At 52.7% G+C, this 20,401-nt stretch overlaps 1 protein-coding gene across 12 annotated transcripts in view; it reads right to left on the reverse strand.

Moving 5' to 3' along the window:
- The window catches only part of ARHGEF7 (Rho guanine nucleotide exchange factor 7), a 120,117-nt gene that overhangs the window by 12,460 nt on the left and 87,256 nt on the right, over positions 1–20,401 (reverse strand). For all 12 annotated transcript variants that reach the window (XM_057706976.1, XM_057706966.1, XM_057706967.1 and 9 more), the window contains 9 exons: positions 13,790–13,928; positions 13,003–13,062; positions 12,224–12,370; positions 11,390–11,476; positions 8,971–9,049; positions 8,687–8,826; positions 5,970–6,194; positions 4,074–4,167; positions 1,967–2,056 (listed from right to left, as the gene is read on the reverse strand). In XM_057706976.1, the coding sequence (XP_057562959.1) occupies positions 1,967–2,056; positions 4,074–4,167; positions 5,970–6,194; positions 8,687–8,826; positions 8,971–9,049; positions 11,390–11,476; positions 12,224–12,370; positions 13,003–13,062; positions 13,790–13,928 (1,061 nt within the window). The remainder of the gene's footprint in view (positions 1–1,966; positions 2,057–4,073; positions 4,168–5,969; positions 6,195–8,686; positions 8,827–8,970; positions 9,050–11,389; positions 11,477–12,223; positions 12,371–13,002; positions 13,063–13,789; positions 13,929–20,401) is intronic.

Genomic DNA, 20,401 nt, shown 5'->3' on the forward strand with positions numbered 1-20,401 from the left:
AATGGGAGGAGAGATGAGCCCACGCGTGGCTGGTGAGCGGAACGTGCAGGCTGGGACAGGCTGGTGGGGAACGGGGCACGCTGCTCCACACAGTAGCCTCGGGCTCCGTCCCGCCCCTGCTCTGGGCAAAGCGAAACCCATTTCCACACCAAGCCAAGAGCGAGCAGTGGGCTCGTCTGGGCTGCTTCAACTAAATCCTAAATCCCCGTCGTCTTTGAGAAGGAAATCAACACTAAAGATGTTTGGATGAAAGGCTTCTTGGTATCCAAACGTATACTGAACAGGACTTTCAGGTGAGCTATATTATGCCAACTGTTTTTACTAATGCAGTTCATATGGACAGAGCTGCTCCCACCAGGCCCCATCTCCAGATTCGTAAGTGCGCCACCTTTCCAACATACAGGATCAATGTCCCCATCCTACCTGTTCCTGAGAACGGTAAGTTTGCCATCTGTGGCTACGCCGTGAGGCGCCAGAGCGGTTAGCCCATAATATTAGTTAAAAACAAATATCACTGTATCATCCAATGTCCAGCAGAAGTGGAAATACACAAGACAGGCAATGCGATGAGGCCTGCACACACACAGCACAGCAGCGCCCCGTCTCCTAGATGAAGCAACGCAGCCCTCACACACACACACACCTCACATCACCCGGTCCGTTCACCTGAGATGGCCAGGTTAAAATTTTATTTCAAATCGTTGAAGTTGAGATGAGTCATTTTTTAAAAAATCTCAAATTCAAAACCCAAAAGACTACGGCCACATATAGCCTATTACCTGAAAACACAATCTCTTAACAAATACAGGAAACTGTAACATCTTAAATGACAAATTACTACTCCATCATCTGAGGACTCACTCCACACTCAGGCCCTTCCATTCCTTTCCTGCTCTGCAGACTCGTGACTGTGAACAGGTGTCTTCACCAGACAGAGTGCGGACCAAAAGTCCTAACAGCACGGGTGGCGCATGTAAAATACTAGCCATGAGAGATTTCTAGGTCATCTGCAGATTTAGCCGGAGTTAATCCTGGCGGCCCTATCCTCATAGTGCGTCTTCAACAAAAACTAAAGCAGCTGAAATTCCTTTTCCACCTCTTCTTTTCTCCCCAGCATTGGTTTACAGCAGACGCGATGCTGATCTGAAGCACCACGTTGCAGCTGGTGCCAACGAGGTGAGATGAGCAATTTGCCCAAAGTCAAGATGGAAAGGGAACCAAAACCACAAAATCTCACAGGAATCAGTTTTCCTGCCAGAAGTAATATAAGTCATCCAGTTGGAAAGAAAGGGGAGGGGAAGCTCAGCCCTCTCTTCTCCTGAACAAACCACATCACGGCGACCTCTGTCGCCACCCCCCTGGACTCCAGACTCAAATGCTGAGCAAGTTAAAAAAAGGGGGGGGGAGGGGCGCCCCCTCTTTACTGCTCACACAGCAGGTGAACACAGGACATTATGCACGAGATGCAGGTACACTCAGTGGTGCTGAAATCCACCCAGTGAACTCACTGTGGCTACTTCAAAACGTTCCAAATGCAATCAGTTTTAAAAGGGGGGTTGGCTCAAAGAACGCTTCCTCTAGGCTTCTATTTCTGATAATTCTAAGAAGCACCCCCACCAGAAACTCCACTACCACACCCAAAGTTTAAACAGCGTAACCAACTGAGCTGAGTGAGTCTTCCGCTGCCTTATCATAAGCCATCTTCCCTAAGCCAGAGAGAGCTTTATAAACTCTGGCAGCACCCTAGACGCCAAGGTCTCCCAGCGGCACCTTCTCTAGAAACCAGTCATTTTACTGCCAGCTTGGAGCCCCAGCCATGACGGAGGGGCGCGGGGCCAGGTCCCAGAAGCACCCTCACCAGGCACCACACCCACGCGCCTGCACAGGGCCCGCAGCAGTGTCCTTCAGGTCGTGGTTTTAAGCAAAACAAACCAGCAGAGTCCCAGCGGGTTCCCGGGACACTTACTTGAGTTGAGCGTCTGCCGCGTCTTGGCGCTGGTGCAATAAGCCTCGATGACCTTCAGAATCTGCGCGTCCTCCTCCAGCGCGGCCGTGCCTGCGAGGGACACGCGACCCGTCACCACCCAGAAACAACGAGCGCGGCCAACCGGGCGCGCACGACCCGTGGCGGTGACAACAACAATCCCCGCTTTGGTTTTCTGGCAGATAAACGTTTTCCTGTAGTCACAAAACAGCTACATTCAAAAGGGTTTTTTATTTTTTTCTGTGTATTTTTTATCTGCCACATATCCGCCAAAGGGTTAATAAATATATAAAATACATAAACGCTGTCTTACTAATCCACAAGAAAAACAGTATCCCACATCCTGAAAATGAAAAAAGGCAAGAAACAGGAACAAACGATTCACAGGAGAACACAGAAAGAAAAAGTGTTCATTCTCACCAAAAAAGGAAGTGAAAATTAAAACTATCATGTTTTCACATATCAGCCTGACAAAAATCAGCATGCACGACAATCAGCAGTGTGTGCGCGCACATTAGAAAGGACAGGCTCCCTGCATCCACGTCTGGGGGGGGACTGAAGACAGGGACGAGACAAGGCCACCTGAGCACGTCCTCTGAGCCACAAGCTCCTACTAGAGACTTAATGTTGGACGCCCCAGAGCTCTCCCTTAAACTGTGGTCCCTCCAGACCCGGCTTCACCTGCACTCAGAGGCCACACACATGGAGGATGGAGCCTGTACACCCAGAGCATCTGTAACGGCACTGGTACCAGGCACAGACCCTCACACCCAGCACCCAAGCTCTTTTCTGTTTTTCTAGATTTTTCTGCGTTTTCTAAGATATTACTTAAAACATATTTTAAAAGGTTTGACGACCCTAATAAAAAAAATGTGGAGGAATAGAAAACAAATATTTATAAGCTGTATCAAAAAGCCTCCACACCATCTTCTAATAGTAAGAGACACACAAGGCAGGCCAAACACTCCCTCCTGAAAGTCGCTGGCAGCACAGAGAGCTCAGCAGCGACTGAGACACGGACTTCAATTTCACAAACTGGAACCAGTCGTTTAACAGGCTTCCTAGTGTCACTCCAGGACGCTGGGAGACGGCATCCACAGGCAGGCCGCTCCCCCTCTGCCAACAGGAGGGCAGCCCCGTGAGCGATGCTGCCCGTCCAGCTGATGCGGTCAGGCTGCTATCATCTGACACGGCTCCGCACCACGCAAAGCGCGGAGCCCACACAGCAGGTGCTCAGCAAACACTGGAGGTGAGGGTCCACCAGGCATGGGTCAAAGCTGCCCGTGCGGAACTGGTTTCTGCCCCAGGTCAGACCCTCCGCACAGGTGGACGCTCTGCAAAGGGCGCTCGGCCACCACCCACTCCATCGTGTGTCCTGGGGGCGCGGCCCTGCTCTGCCGCTCACCATCTGAGGAAGCGGCCAGTGGGAGGTGCGGGGCCGCGGCCGTGGACGTCACATGGCCGGGGTGGACAGAGCTCACCCGTGAGCAGCCTCCAGGCCGCCCTGTACCCACTTCCCCAGGGTCACCATCACCCTCGGCCAAGGACGGGGGGCCACCTGCAGCCACTGAACCAAGCCGCCTCCTTCCTCGGGGTGACACTGAGGACCCGGCGTTGGTCTAAAAGCCCTCTTTTGGAAAGGACTCCCTGAAGGGTCCCAAATGGGTGTGGGGATAAGGAACAAAGATCCAGAAAGTCGCAGGGCTCTGTGGCCGTGCTCGGGGGTGGGAATGAGGAGCTGCAGAGGCGACCCCACTGGGCAGGAGAGAGGGCAGCAGGCAGACCCCTGCACCCCCGCCCCCAGGATGGCCGACGCCCCGGCAGCGCCACCCGCAGAGCCGGGCTGGGAGCAGGAGCAGCAGCAGCCACAGGTGCCCACAGCAGAGACCCGCCGCCGCCCAGGGGAGGCCCGCCGACCTCGCCTCTCCTGCTGGCAGGCCGGCGGCCTGTTGCTATCGCGCTCAGACGACACCCTCTAGAGGGGCCCTCGGCTGGGCCCCGGGCTCCCGCGTGCCGTTCTGGAAAGCCCGGCCCCTCCCCACCCACCCACCGGGTCTGCCGAGAGCCGGCCGCCCTCACAGGTACTCACTTTTCCTCAGCGCAAACTCCTCGTCCGAAGGCTTCCGCTCGGGCTTGCGCTTGGGGAGCAGCTTTTTCATGGTCTTGGGACTCTTACTAAGATCCTAGGGGAGGAAAGGGGTAAAGCTGACAGATCCCACAGGCGGGAACGGCTGCCAGTCCATCAGGAGGGCCGCCGTGAAGGTGGGACGCAGAAAACACGCGGGTTGTTCTTTGCCAGCTGCTGAGCACTCGTTTAAGATCAGTAGGGCACAGACTCTGAGAAAAGGCCCCGTGTCACTGGGATCCGCCGGCACGAAGACAACACCACGGAGGGGGGGTGGCCAGCGTGGCCGGGGGGGAAAGGACAGCCGGCCGAGGCCTGCACGGACGACCGCGAGCCGCTGCTTCTAGGGCAGACCACCTGCTGCAGGCAACCAGAAAGAGAAGGGGGAAGTAAATATAAACAACTCCCCCAGCAAAGCATCTGAAGCCTCAACGCAGAAACAAAGGGAGAAAGATCAGCCCATGGTGCGTTCACAGCCTGCGGGTCTAGCCCTCCCCGCACAACACAGCTCCTGAAACCTGCAAAGGGGAAGGCGGAAAACCGAGCAGGCCCAAGGCCCCCGCGGCAGGCAAGGTCTGGCTGTCAGCCATACACTGCAGAGCGACGGCGGAAAACCCTGACTTGTGCGTCAAACTACATCCACCGCTGGCGGACCTCAGGATGAGAATCCAAGACCCAGCACGAGACTCCTGCTACGGGACTGATCAGACTCAAAGGCAGAGAGAACAGAGCCTGGGTTGAAAGCATCTCTTCAAAATCTCCTGGATGAAAATGAACAACTTTTAAGCTTTGGGAAATGCAGCAGAAAGCAGGCCCGGGAGCAGCGAGCCGCTCCGGGGCTTCACTGAGCCCCAGGGAGTGCAGGTGAGGCCGTGAAGCCGGGCTCGGTAGTGCCCGGTCCTGCCCTCACCCTGCGACCACGTCCCGCTGCCGGCTGTGCGCCGCACAGGGGACCGCTCGCGGCCACCCATCCACGCCGAGCTTTCTCTGCCTCGCTCCCCCTCCCCTCCCCGGCGACGGCACCTGCACAGGGCCGGCCCGCGCCCCTGGGACACCCAGCCGGTACCCAGGACAGCACGCGCTTGCGGGGGTTGCCAGGGCGGAGCGCGCAGGGCCCCCCGCAAGACACAGCTCACAGAAACCACAACGCATTAGCAAAGCCCCCCAGGGCTCCATGGTAGTTTACGCCGCACTCTTCCACGTATCAGAGCACTCAGGGCTGCCAGCCGGCCCGAGGGAGGCTCTGCGCTGGAATGTCTGGAAGGTGCTTCACCAAGCTCTCCCCCAGGCCCCACCGCCCCGGCCCCCACGCGCACGCCCCGCCCCCACACGGCCACACCCCCGCACCCCGAAGCTCACGCCTGTGATGACCGCACCCATCGTTTCCATCCCCGCCTTCCTCCAAGGGCAAGTATTCCTGGGCCCTCCTCCCCACGCAGACAGGCGCACCCCCGGCGGCCGCGGAGGAGAGCGGGCCCGCCGCGGCCCCCGTGGGCCGCCTGCCTTTCCGGCCCTGTGCGCGGACGTGTCTCCGCCTCCGACAGCTCCCGGGGACCAGACGCCGGGCTCCCGGGCAGGAGCTCAGGCCCGGCCGGGCCCCCCGGGCGGGGGCACGCACGAGGGGGGCCGTCCCCGCCCAGCTCCGCGCGCTTCGGCCTCCCCCCGGCGCCGGGCACGCAGGCCACGCGCAGGGTCCCTCCCGGCTCCCCCCAGGGCCCCGGGGCACGGCAGGCGGCGGAGGCGGCCCCTCGCAGCCCTGCAGGCGCTGAGCTGCTGCGTGGCGCGGACGGAAGCACGGGGGTTGCCCCCATTCGTGCCCGCAGGGGGCTGGCGCGGGGGCAGCCGGAAGGCGGGGCTCACCTCCTTGTAGCAGAGCGCAGCTGAGGGCCGGAGCGGCGGCGCAGGGCGCAGGCAGCTCAGACTCCAGGGCTTGGGCGTCTTCGGAGGCTCCAGCGGCCCCCAGTTGATGGTGGTGTGTGGAGTGCCGTGGTGGGAGGGGTGGGGCAGCGTGTGGTAGGCGGGCGTCAGCGGCACGGGCTTGCTGTCCGCATGCTTGCTGGACGGGGTGATGGAGTGGGAGGGCAGCTGCCCAGGGAAGAGCGGGAGAGAGCAGAGACAGGGTCACCCTCGGAGGAACCGCAACCAGACACACTCGGTGCCCCTACGCGCTCCTAGCGAGACAGCCCCTGGCTTGCGAGCGCTTCCCTGGAATCTGCAGGCGCTCAGCTGCTGAGCCACTTGGGCTGAGCAGGCAACCGCCGCCCCGCGTCCTGCTCCAGGCCCGGCGGAGCCTGGGTCAGGAGGCAGCACGGTGCTGGGCTCCGGACCCGGCAAGTCCACCCATCACCTTTCATTGCCATGGAGTCACATTTGCAAAAAGGTATTTCATTTAGCACAGATACCAGGATGTTATAACAGAACAGGCATTCCCTGCACTGCAAATGCGGTTATGGGGAAGGTAATTCTCCCCAGCTATATTATTCACTGCCTGGTGATGCAGGGGTGGGCAAAACTAGGGTCTGATCCCTGTTTTTGTTTTTAAAAACAAAAAAATTTCCTGGGACACAGTCAGGCCTATTCCTGGCAGTAGCTGCTTTTGTATTACAAAAGCAAAGTACAGTTGTAACAGACCATACTGCCTAAAAACCCCCAAAAGATTTACTCTTTTTATAGAAAAAAAAATTGCCAATCCCTGGGATAAAACATTGTCTCAGAAAAAATAGCTTTAATCAAAACAAAGTTATATAATTTTTCTGGAGGACCTCATTACTGGGGTTTATAGTCCTAGAAAACCCAAAAGTATTCCATCACACTGACAATTATATAAGAAAATGTTAAATAAAATAACATTCAAAATTAGCCAATGACCTCAAATTATCCCAAAACAACAAGGTACGCTTAACAGGAGAAAGAGCTGAGTGGTTCTGTGAGCTGGACACCGACATGAGGTCATCATTCGAAGGAACTGAACGGGATGTGCAACGCAGGCTTAACGGGAAACGCAGGCTCTAGCTGAGGCCGGGGGTCCAAGGGCAGAAGCAGTGGACTCTCAGCAGTGACCACACATCTGTCCTGGGTGTGCGTGTGTTGTAACGTGTTACACAATTGCAAAATGATTTTTTCAAACTAAATGATTCACAGGAGAAAATTATGCAAAACATCACAGTAAGTAACATTTGGTTATGTTTCTCCTTACTTGAAAAGGTCTAGAAAGGTAGCTTTATGCTAGCAGAGTATTATTCAAGCTGGACACAGCAAAACACAGGGAGGACACAGACGCTCCCAAAGAGAACCCCCCGAAGAGCAACACGCCACATTTCCCAAGCCTGCATGTGGGCCCAGCGCCCTCCACAGGGCGGGGGCTGTAACCCCCTGCCACTCGGTGACAAGGAAAGGAAGGGCAGGGACCAGATGCAGAGCACAGGGTTACTGATGTGAGATGTTCTAAAGGTTACTTTCAGGCTGTTACAGACAATCTAAGCGAGAAGGCACTTCCCTGTTTCTTGTAAACACACACGTGCAGGCCTATGTCCCTGGGGTAAATGTAGCCCTGTGAAAGCGAAGCAGCTGTAGTATTTTTTATGTCGGAAAAGTTATAAATGGCGGGGCCGTTAGAAATGAAACACCGGCTGCAGCAAACGTATGGGCAGTGTTACCCCCAGACTGCCGAGAGATGGAGGAAGAAGCTGCACCTGTGACAGACAGCACGCTGCGCCCGCAGCCTCCGCCCCTGAGCCATGACTTTAACCCCAAGGACGGCGACCACAGGTGTGAACTCCGTGGCAGAAAAGCCCCAGTTAAGATTGTCACAGTCTACAAGGACGGCAGAAGAACCCGCCAGCTGGAAATGCTGAGATCCTAGTCATTTGGAAGAAGGGCGCCTGGCCCTTATTAGTATTTCATCAAGATGATAAAAATGCACAGGTGACTCAGGGCCAGTGTCTTGAGCATGAAACACCAGGAAAGACACATTTTAAACACTGACATCTTGGTGCTGATACAGTTTGACATGTTTAAGTATCTAAAAACTTAAAGAGCTGTTGCACTTTTCTAAAAGTAGAAGATACAGATTTCTTAAAATCAAAACAATGGGTCAAAAATTACATTTTAATGCCTTCAGCGTGAATCTAGTCCTTTTTGTCATCATAAGCATTTGTTTGTCTTTGAGGAAAAATAATAAATGCAATTAAAATGCTCAGAAAAGCCCTCTAGGGACCGGTGGCTCTGGGGTTTTGGCTGAAACCCCCCTAGCTGAGCGTTCGCGGCCCACCCTGAGCGAGGCAGCTTCCTTAGCTGGCTGCCATGAACTGCGCGTGTGCGCGAGAGGAAGCACACCCAGGCCTGCCTCACGGGCGGGACCCCCACGAGATGACGCACCCTCCACTGAGGGTGCGTGAAGGCCGGCAGAGAAGCACAGGGCCCGGGCTACAGCTTCCTGGCCAGAGGTCAGCTATGCCCTAAAGCGCTTGATGGCTCGTGGGCCACTGAACCCAAGGTGACCCTCTGAACCCAAGGTGACCCTCTGAACCCAAGGTGACCCTGGAGTCTGGGGGCAGGAGAGGGCCGGGAATCCTTACGGTGTGAGACGGCACAGAGTGAGGCTTCATGGTGGGGTTTCCCGCAGACGTGACCTTGGTCTGCTTCTGCAGATGGTCCACCCACTCGTGGAGGTCCTGCGGGTTGCTGCAGGACACCAAGATGCGCTCGATCATGCTCCCTGGGAGAGAGAAACACAGCTGAAGCAGGAGTCAGGTGCAGCGCACACAGGCACACGTGCACCCTGAGGAGGCCACCGCGTGGCCGCGTCAGCCCCCAGAGGGTCGTCACGCGGACAGAGCATCCCCAGGTCTGCGCCTATCACCTGATATCTCAAACGCGTTCCTATGATTCTCGCTGTCCTCAAGCTTCGTGATTGTCATTCCTGTCGTCGGCAGCTTTCCCTAAGAAAGATTCCCCCCACCAAAAAAGACGGTTAGTGCATTTCTAGTAAAGAAGGTACCATTATTAAATACTAAATGATTTTAGAAATGGCAGAGGAACTGTCTTTGTAAAGCAAAGTGCTCTTTTGTTTGTACCAAATGCACGTATAACACGAAAATCTCTCTCCAATAAGAAATCATAAAACTACAATCAAGACGTGAGCCAGCGAAAAGGTACAGGGCAGCAAATGAGAAAAAAATAAACGTCATCTGATGAGTTACTCTAAACACAAACAGCGGGACACAAAAACATTACACATTATGATAAAAAAACCCAGAGTCGACAGTGGCTGTTTTAAATGACGTTGTTTATGGGAAGGAAGCACAGATGTGCCGTAAGGAAATGCAGAGGGAGGTCCACGTCTGAAGGCAAAACAAGAGGCAAACTGGAGCAAGAGGAACTGTACGCTGGTTGTGCGTGGTCCTCACCAGACAGGAAGTCAACAGCTGTGCTGGGCCCTGCACAAAACACAGAAAACAGCAGCCCAACCAACCCACCCGCTCTGAAAATGGAGGGCTCGGGGAGGGGAGCGAGCACGTCCACGGAGAGATGCCGGAAACGGGCAGGACGGGACCACCACGGAACGTGGTGGCCGAGCGAGTCCTCGGGGCAAGTCTCTCCGTGGTTGGGGCCAGGCCACCCCGGAGAAGCAGGACTCTCAGCGGGGCGGCAGCAGGAGTCCTGCCCCACAGCAGGCACCAGCAATGCCACAGCCCACGGGGCTCCTGACGTCTACAGGGCGGAGGCCGGGGGTGCCACCGAGCATCCCACAGGGCACGAGGCCATCTCCCCGCCCCTCCCCACCCGAGACGGGCATCACCCAGTCCACGGGCCACCAGGACTCACTCTGCAGGTGGGACAGCGGGAAGCACTGGCACTGCTGTGCTCAGAGGCAGACCCCGCAGACGTCCTTCCAAGAGCCCTAAGGCACGGAGGTGACAGAGAGCTCTGAGAAGGCCACAGGGAGCAGAGTCGTGTGACCGCGTGTAACGCAGCCGTAGCCGCAGAGGCCGGGACAGGCTCGCCGCTGCGGCACACGGTGCTTCTTAACACCCTTCAAAGCCAGAAGCGAGTGCTGACGGTGTGCGGACTGCGGGTCACAGCGCTCAGAGAGAAACCAGGAAACCGTGCACAGGGTGGGAAAAGGGGACTCTGCTGGTGGCCCGTCGACGCCGGCACCCTAGGGGCCTGAGCCTGCCACAGACGGCAAGCGCAGCTCCCACACGTCAGAGCAAGGCCCCGTCTCAGCCTCTTGGGTGTGAAGCACGGAGCCTGAGAATGCCGCTGGAGAAGGACCCAGGTCACTTAAAGCGCGAGCTGCGAGCTTGGGGGACCCCGAGCCGGCGCTCCCTCAGCCCGACGGCAGACAGCAGCAGCCTCACAAGTTAAGAGGCGCTGCCTCCCTAGGCCTGCCTGTGCACCGCTGCTTTCTCAACGTTCAAGGGCTCCTTCTGGAACACGTGCATGACGACAGCTCCTCTGCGGTGGCAAAGCTTTCCATGCAGGTACAAACAAGCCGTGGACACTCTGGACTCGGGGGCCCACGAGAGCGCTCATGGGGACAGAGCACACACAACGTGCTGCGTGTGCAGAAACGCAGCTCAGAGAAAACAAAGGGTGCTTCTGCTGAAACAGTATCTGGAGACTAGCCAGGCCTTGAATCAATGGGAAGGCAGACGCTTCTCTAACTACACAGAGAAAAAGCAGCGAACCTCGCCAGAAGCCCCTGCTAGACACACAGTGACAACACGGGCACTTAATACCATTTTACATCAGCGCACACAACCAGAAAAGATCTCCCCTGGCACGTTCTTCTTAAATCAGCTCTCACGTCCTCTCAAGGAACATGAGAAGAATGACCAGCAGTAAAAGGCCTCATGAGCACTCACTGCCGGTGACGCCACCTGGCACACGCCCATGGCCGTCCTGGTGGTGGGCCGCCACGAGCCACCTCGGCCACGCCTCCCCCCCCCCCACCGTGCACCAGCGACCAGGAAAGAAGCAGGACACGACGTGGCGGTGACGGGCTGGCCCCGCACCTCGGCAGTCTGTGTCCTTGGGGGCAGCTCTGCAGCCTTCACTGTTTCCTTCCTTTTCTGCTGTGGGTGGACACAAGGGCCCTAATTTACAGTCACAATGAAACGCACAGACAGGACTTGCGTGTACATATTTGAATGTAACATTATACATACCACACAAACAGATGCATGCAGCACTTAACACAAAAGTTCAAAATAAGCCTGGAAGTGATTCTCAGATCCGCAATAAACAATTAAATATAAATTTAAAATGTGTTTTACCTGATATATAAAGCCACTCATCCTAGGACTGGCAGACAACATTAGCAAAATATTTGGGAAGAGTAGAAGATATCTTTCATTCTTTTCCTAATATAAAAGAACAAATTCAAATAACTGTTTTAAAAACACATATTTACAGTTGTGAAAATATTGATGTTAGGCCTTACGAAATATTACATCATACGTCCTGTTTAGACATTTCTCTCTCCGAAATGTAATCAGCCAAAATAAATGGCAACCAAATTATGATAAATTCTTAGACTAATAAGTAACCCAGGTAACATCTTTTTATAAAATTCGATTAAGGAGTTTAACTCTGCCATTAACTCTTAATTAGTAAAATCCTCTTTCTGTGGTTGAAAGAAAATGGAGAAAAAGAACTTGTAAGCTTTTAGCGGCAGTGGGTGACCGGTGGGCCCTTCAGGGTGAGGGAGGGTAGGATAAAACGCGGAGATCGACGGGGTCCACTGACAGACCCTGACACTAACCTAAAAACCAACACGTCAACGCAATGTTGTTTCCGTCTACTCGGTAAACTTTACCCAATTTACATGAAAGACCTAAAAGAGTTGTTTGTGTATTAAAACTCACTTGCTTCAATAGGTAAGAAAAGCCCCAGAAAGACCACAAGTGAAGGACAAAGATTCCCAAGAATCTAAAAGGCGACACGGAAAGAGAAAAACGGGCAGCGCTTTCACAAGCAGCCGTGGACACGCCGCCCACAGGAGTGAAGGAATGCGGGCAGCAGGCTCCCGGGCAGGTGCCTCCCACACCAGCCATGTGCCGGGGGCCTTGCAAAGAGGTGCGGGGAGCGGCACGGGCGCCCTGTGGTACCTCGCTCCCGGCGCACTGGACCAGGACCTGCGACATGTAGACGACGCTGCCCAGGGTCTTGATGTCCTCGCCCTCCCAGCTGCGGACGGCCTCCGTCAGGATCTGCAGCTCCAGCTCCTTCCTCTTCCGCACCTCCTGACACTGGGCCTGAGACGTGCAGACCAGCACTGCTGTGAGAGGAGGCGGGATGCCCGGGGCCCCAGGTTCTGGCCCTCACTTCTCTGCCAGACAGATCATCTGCTGAACAATCTGCTTACTCCACAAGTATGGAAGCAAGTCGAGAGACACACAACACGCAACCGCTCGAGAACAAGAAACACTGAGAAAAATATAGCCCGTCCTGCCACTTTTAGAAGAAATGTGGCCTGGACAAGAAAAGTATTTTCTGATTTTACTAGTGAGTACAACAGAGAAGACTGAGAAGTGGGGGAAAGAGTAAGCTCTGCTTGTGCTGTGACGACGGCACACAGTCCTAAAACTCCGTCAGGAAGAGAGCATCCCGTTTCACACTCTGCGGGATGAGGTCAGAAACACGTTCCCAGTCATTCTTACATAGCCATCGCATTATGCAGTGTCTTTCTAAAATTTAAACAATTATCATTTCTTTTGTCTGGTGTCCACAGTCCAGTAAAGCATGAGAATTTACCGGCCATGGAATAACTACTAATTTTTATTTCATTGGAGTAAATCCAAATTATACTTTGCAAGTCATTTTCTGCATTCATTTGCCATGACAAAGTCTGATGGGAGAAACAACATGTAACGTGCTAGTCACTTACTGACAGGGTCTTGAAGGCAGTCATGGATTTCTGAATGTCTTGTCTATCTGGATGATAGTCCTTTGAATAAAGAAACACACGATCAGCTTTCATAATGAGAAGTTTTCTCTTAGAAAGGCACTCTCCGCAGACTGGCTCAAACCTTCCCGACACTTTTCAACCTGTAGCCTCTCCTAGTCTTCTCAGCATTAAAGGGCCATTTCTTAGTCTTTAAGGGGATCTCGGAGCCGCTGGACAGTAACGTGGACTCTTCCCAGGAGAGGGAGGCCGGCCTCGCCCACCCCACACCCGCCTCTGCGGCTCGGGCACCAGGGGGCAGAGGGGAGCAGCTGGGAAGCAGACTGAGTGGCCTGCCCTTTGGGAAATGGTTTTGATACGCCCTACCCAAGCCAGTAACCTGAACCCAAACCTCTGCCAGGCCTGTGGCAGCCTGCTATCTGAAAATAAGACAGACGCATATGATGAGTTGACTCTTTTACCATTATTGCTCTATAACTTATGTACTTAACGCTGTGGGTACGCGTTCCTGATGTGACACCTCAGCGCTACCACCATCCCCTAGCTACCGGAAGTCTTCCTGTCAGCAGCGGTGGGTGAGAGAGGCGCTGACGGAGCAGACGCCTGGCTACAGAGCTGGGGTAAGGGAGAACAACGTCACATTTAAGAAATCACTCTGAAAATCCCGAGCTAGGGGCCGTCGGTAAACCCCCTCTACTGCTTCTGGCCTATGACTCCTCTCGCTGGCGTGGCTGGCGTGGCTGGCGGGCACGGGCGGGGCAGGCGGTACCTCCATGTGTCGCTCCAGCTCCTTGAGCAGCGCGGGGTACTTGTCCAGGCGCATGAAGGGCTTGCTGAGGCCGGTGGTCAGCGCGAGGATGCCTGGGCTGCTGGCGCCCTTCAGCTCCATGAACTCGCCCAGCTCCTCACTGACACGAGCCACCACGCGCGGAGGGGAGGAGAGGCCACCGTCAGAGCTCACAAGGGCCGCGCGCTCACCCCAGCCCCACCAGGACCGTCAGGTACCACACGGTGTCCTTGACGGTCCGAAGGCTATGGCTTTCATAGCCCAACACGTGCTGGTTATTTCTAAACACCTGAGGGGAGAAGCCCACACGGCTCAGTCTGAGCAAAACCACGTGTGCATAACAGGAAAGTCCACCTCAGCGAGTCAGTTTCACGTGGAAGAGGCCAAAGGTGAGCGGCCTTCTGAGAGCGGGAGCAGAGCCCAGTCACCTGGGACTTCAAGGGTCCAACGCGTAAGGAGGCGCGAGACAACTGCAGCCTCCAGGCGCTTCCGGCCCGAGCAGCGAGCAGCAGCGGCTGCAGGATGAGGCGGCTCACACGCACTCAGGCTTTCAACTTTCAAAAGCACTGTCACGGTTTCATGTCAATTAACCCTCCCGATGCGTGAAGACGTTATCTGCATTTGTAGAGGAGGAAACCGAGTATATACTCACAAACTAAAGACGCTTAAAACACGTCTTTAGTATCTTACTCCTCTTTCACCCTCACCATCACCACGTGCCCCCTGACGTTCCAGCGGCGGCATACTCCCAACCCCCCTCATGGCGCCCGGCGCCACCCTGGGGGCTCCAGGCCAGCCGAAAGACCCGTGCTTCAGGAAGACCCCGGGGGCGGCCAGGGGCGCAGCTGTGGGTCAAGCTCTGTCACCCGCCCACCCGGGGCTCACGGCCCACGTCTGTGACTGAACCTCTGCGCTTCCGTCCCTGCACCGCGGGACAGGTGACGTTTAGGGTCCGAGGGAGGAATCCAGTCTGTGCCCCTCACTGCTGCCAAGGGGTGTCACTCCAGACACTGGGGACGGAGGGCACCTGGGCTGCAGGCTGGGAGACGAGGTGGCACCCCCCCACCGGGAGGGCAGGACACCCTCCGGGTCCTGAAGCGTCACTGAGCCCGTCCCCGCTCAGCACGGGCCCCCTGGACCCGCCTCGCCCTCACCCTGCCTCCAGCTGCGCGCGGCCCCACCCCAGCTTCCCGGAGCGGCAGCCCCACGAAGGGCTCCTGGTGACAACATGCACAGTATTCAGGCTGAGCCGTCTGAAACTACTAGCTCAAAAGCGGTGAATACGAGAGTCTTCTCTGGTACAACCCAGAGTGACTTCCTGTGGGGGCACAAGAGCAGAGCTGGTGCTGGCACTGCCCGCACCTTACCCTCAACGCCGCACGTCGATTCTGCTGATGCATCTAACGGGGAAGGTATGCGTCTCAACTAAACCAACTCAGAAATGAAAGCTGTCACGTACCAGGCTGCAGACAAGCTCATCTGTCACTAGGAAACGGGCCTCCCGGTTCTTAAGCAGTAAGACCTCTCTAGAAGACGGCTCCTGTCTGCACTGGGGCTGATGACAACGTGGGTGGCCCAGTCGTGCAGGTGCCCTGCACCTGAGGTCAGAGCGCCGTCCTGGGCTGCGTCAGAACCGTGACTGTGTGGTTAACAGCACTGGCCACCTACCCACCTACACACAGACATCTGTTTCTTTTTTTTTTCTTTCAAAAATCAACCTTTCAAATAAATGTATACACACATTTAAGATCTATTATCAAAATCAAAACAAATTACAAAAGGGGGAATGTTTCACAAAGTTCTCGTTACAACAACACAACGCACACAATAAACATTTTCTCATTTGTATCAGAAGGAAGCCTTCGTGATGACTTCCTTCCTGCGCCTGTGAGACGGCCTGCCACCGTGGTGCCATTTAAAGTATTGTACCACAGAAGCTGCCCAACTATTTCCAGAGCTCTGTGTGCACACGCGCTTTTACGGGCAACACGTAACCCAACACCTCTGTGCATGGAACACTGTGCTTTCGAAGAATGGCTTTCCCGGCAAACCACAGGGCTGGGCTTCCGAAGCCAGGCCGGTGACGCCCCGGGACCCTGCTGGGGGTGAGCCGGCGCTGGCACCGGTGTGCCCGGTTACATGCTTCGCCACCACCCCGCCTTCCCCTCCTCGCGCAGCTCTTCCGAGCCTGACCCTCCGGGCTGCCTCCCGGCCCGCCTCCCCGCGCTTGGGCGGACAGAAGCGCGCGTCAGGGAGGGGGACAGAGAAGGAGAGACAGCACTGGACACGCTCTGTGCCGGGCATCAGAGCAGACGCTTCCAGGCACGACTCTCGCCCGCGCCACCCCGGGCCTGCAGCAGGGGCCACCGTGCACGGCCACAGACGGGACCCCGGGGGGAGGGCCACTGCCAACAGCGTGGCTGAGCCAGGCGGGGCGCCTCCATCCACACCCGGCACTCTGGGTCTCACACCCACCGCGCCTGCCCCGCCCTCACACATCCACCCTCAGAAAACGCCGGCCTGTTCAAATGAGTCCATCTGTCTCCAACATTGGAGCAGAGGCAAGTGATGGCTTTACAGAGGAGAAATTTATATTTTACCAGTATGTCTCTAAGTGTTGAACAAATGATCAAGCACAGTCCCAACCAAAATGAAGCTTAATGGTACGACTGGTACATTTCAACTCCTTTAAATATAATCCAATTGCGGATTTTTTCACCACAAGAAAAAACATGAAAAAGTCTCTCCAGGCCATTTATGGTATTTCAGTATTACACGGGAAATTTCATAACTCCAGTATGGCAGACGAAAATTCATACCGCTGAGGAACTATCCTCATCCCCCACCCAGCCAGCCCCCAAATTTCCTACAACTAAAAAGCCATGTGGAATTTTTGCAAGCGTAACTTCTTTTAATATCCACATGACAGTCTTACAACGTACAGAAGAAACGAAATAGAACTTTTTATACATCTTTACAGATCACTGTATTTGTTTCCTTTTAAAAACTAAAATTTTTTAGTTTTTAAAAAAATGTTTAAAGTACCATAATATAAAACAAGACAAAACAGCTGGTTACAGTTTTTCTGACAAAACAAAGGCTCTTTCATCTTCACTTCTACGGATGCCAGCCATCCTTATAGCATGCCTCCTCTGTACTTACTGAAATGACACTGTGGGCTGCAAGCCGGCCGCCAGAGGAACCCAGAAAGGAATCAAGCAGCCCGGAGAAAAGCAACAGTCAAAGTGCTGGGAAAGCGAAACCCGTAATTCATGCAAAACTGGCAGCCACAAGCCTGTGATGCTACTATCAGATGAAAATGCAGAAGGTACACGTCAGTGATAATTCAACAGAACTGGTGGTTCTGTACATACATGTTCAAGATTCATACGCAGAACTCAAACGAACAATCATAAGACGACAAATAAGACTTTAAAACTGCAAAACACTACATTTAAATCACCCTTAAAAAAAGTGTATTTTAAAAAAAAGGCAGATTAATCTACCCCTAAGTGTGGCCGCTTTAAGACTTCAACAGATGTAGGGAACAGGAAAGAGGCTACAAGTGAGGACCCTGGAACAGAACGTGAAGGCTGACAGAGGCCACCAGCCCCCGCACACCTCCTCTCAACACCCCCAACTTACGCTTCGGAAGCAGGGTCTGACCCGTGGGCAGAGCGGGCGCTGTCGCTGCCCAGAGACCTCAGAAGGGCACACAGGCAGTGCATCCTGCTGGCCGCCACACTCTCCTAGCGTCTCCAGCCCCACAGTTCCAGAGCCTGACCTCAGTCCCCGCCACCCGAGGACACGCCCTGTGGAGGAGGGCAGAGGGGCCCTGCTCAGAACCACGTCCTATTCTCTCCCTGCTATTCTGCAGAAAAGCTGCACTGGGGTTTCATCTACAACACAAGCAGTCATTAAAGTAATAGGACAGAAGAGAGGAAAACAGCACATGCTCGCGAGAACTTCCCTTGAATGTCTCAACATCTTAGGGAACTTCCACAGCCTGCTTTAAATGTCACCTTCAGACTTTATGGTAAGGGGCGGAGTCAAGATGGCAGCATGGGAAGACGCAGAGATCGCGTCTCTCCATAAATAGAACAGACACCAGAGGCCAGTGGGGGACCTGAGGCCCAAGCAGACCGCAGGAACACCACAGCAACCGGCGTGTGGGATCTTGATACACAAGCCCAGGGTCAGGCCTGCACTCCTGAGGTGGGAGCTCTGAGTCCAAAACACTGGACTAACAGGGAAACCCAGTTCCCAGGGAATATCCTTTACTGTGAGGTCCCCCAGAGGTTCTCAACTTAACACCAAGACCCAGCAGGAACACAATCCCACTCATCCAAAGTGGGGGGAAAATGAGAGGACAAAAATATATGTCACAGATGAAGGAACAAGGCAAAAATACACAAGACCAAATAAATGAAGAGGAAATAGGAAAAATGCCTGAAAAAGAATTCAGAGTTATGATAGTAAAGATGATCCAAAATCTTGATAACAAAATAGAGAAAATACAAGAAACGGTTAGTGAGGAATCAGAAGAACTAAAGGGCAAACAAACAGTAATAGATAACAAAATAACCGAAATTAAAAATACTTTAGATGGTATAAACAGAATAACTGAGGCAGAAGAATGAATGAGTTGGAAGATAGAATGGGGGAAATAAGTGCCACAGAGCACAAAAAAAAAAAAAAAAGAATAAAAAAGAATGGAAGACAGTCTCAGAGACCTTGGTGACAACATTAAGCACACCAACATTTGAATCACAGGCATCCCAGAAGAAGCAAAGAAAGGGTCTGAGAAAATATTTGAAGAGGTTATAGTGGAAAACTTCCCCAACATGGGAAAGGAAATAATCAAGTCCAAGAAGCACAGAGTCCCATACAGAATAAACGCAAGGAGAAATACACCAAGGCACATATTAATCAAACTAACGAAAGTTAAACTCAAAGAAAAAATATTAAAAGCAGCAAGAGAAAAGCCACAAATAACATATAAGGGAAAACCCATAAGGATAACAGCTGATCTTTCTGCAGAAACTCTGCAGGCCAGAGGGAGTGGCAGGATATACTGAAAGTCCTGAGAGAGAAAGACCTACAGCCAAGAATACTCTACCCAGCAAGAATCTCATTCAGATTCGACAGAGAAATCAAAAGCTTGACAGACAAGCAAAAGTGAAGAGAATTCAGCACCACCAAACCAGCCTTACAACAATTGCTAAAGGAACTTTCCTAAGCAGGAAACACAAGAGAGGAAAAGGCCGACAAAAACAAACCCAAAACAATTAAGAAAATGGTAACAGGAACATACATCTCAATAATCACCTTGAATGTAAATGGATTAAATGCTCCAACCAAAAGACACAGACTGGCTGAATGGATACAAAAACTAGACCCTTATATATGCTGTCTACAAGAAACCCACTTCAGACCAAGGGACACATATAGACTGAAAGTAAAGGGATGGAAAAAGATACTCCATGCAAATGGAAGTCAAAAGAAAGCTGGAGTAGCAATACTCATATCAGACACATTAGACTTAAAAGTAAAGACTATTACAAGAGACAAGGAAGGACACTACATAATGATCAAGAATCCAAGAAGAACATATAACAATTGTAAATATCTATGCACCCAACATAGGAGCAGCTCAATACATAAGGCAAATGCTAACAGTCATAAAAGGGGAAATCGAAGCTAACACAATAATAGTAGGAGACTTTAACACCCCACTTACATCAATGGACAGATCATCCAAACAGAAAATAAATAAGGACACACAAGCTTTAAATGACACATTAGACCATCTCGACTTAATTGATATTTATAGGATATTCCATCCCCAAACTACAGAATACACTTTCTTCCCAAGTGCACATGGAACATTCTCCAGGATAGATCACATCTTGGGTCACAAATAAAGCCTTGCTAAATTCAAAAAAACTGAAATCATATCAAGCACTTTCTCTGACCACAACGCCATGAGACTAGATAGATATCAATTACAGGAAAAAAACTGTAAAAAATACAACCACATGGAAGCTAAACAATACACTATTAAACAACCAAGAAATCACTAAAGAAATCAAAGAGGAAATCAAAAAACACCTAGAAACAAATGACAATGAAAACACAGCAACCCAAAGCTTATGGGACGCAGCAAAAGCAGTCCTAAGAGGGAAGTTTATAGCAATACAGTCCTACCTTAAGAAACAAGAAAAATATCAAATAAACAACCTAAACTTACACCTAGAACAATGAGAGAAAGAAGAACAAAAAAACCCCAAAGAGAGCAGAAGGAAAGAAATCGTAAAGATCAAATCAGAAATAAATGAAAAAGAAATGAAGGAAACAATAACAAAGATCAATGAAACTAAAAGCTGGTTCTTTGAGAAGATAAGCGAAATTGATAAACCATTAGCCAGACTCATCAGGAAAAAAAGGGAGAAGACACAAATCAATAGAATTAGAAATGAAAAAGGAGAAGTAACAACTGACACCGCAGAAATACAAAAGATTGTGAGAGACTACTACAAGCAACTATATGCCAATCAATTGGATAACCTGGAAGAAATTGGATAAATTCTTAGA

The sequence above is a fragment of the Hippopotamus amphibius genome, chromosome 14 (genome assembly GCF_030028045.1).
Source record: "Hippopotamus amphibius kiboko isolate mHipAmp2 chromosome 14, mHipAmp2.hap2, whole genome shotgun sequence".
Lineage (NCBI taxonomy): Eukaryota > Metazoa > Chordata > Mammalia > Artiodactyla > Hippopotamidae > Hippopotamus > Hippopotamus amphibius.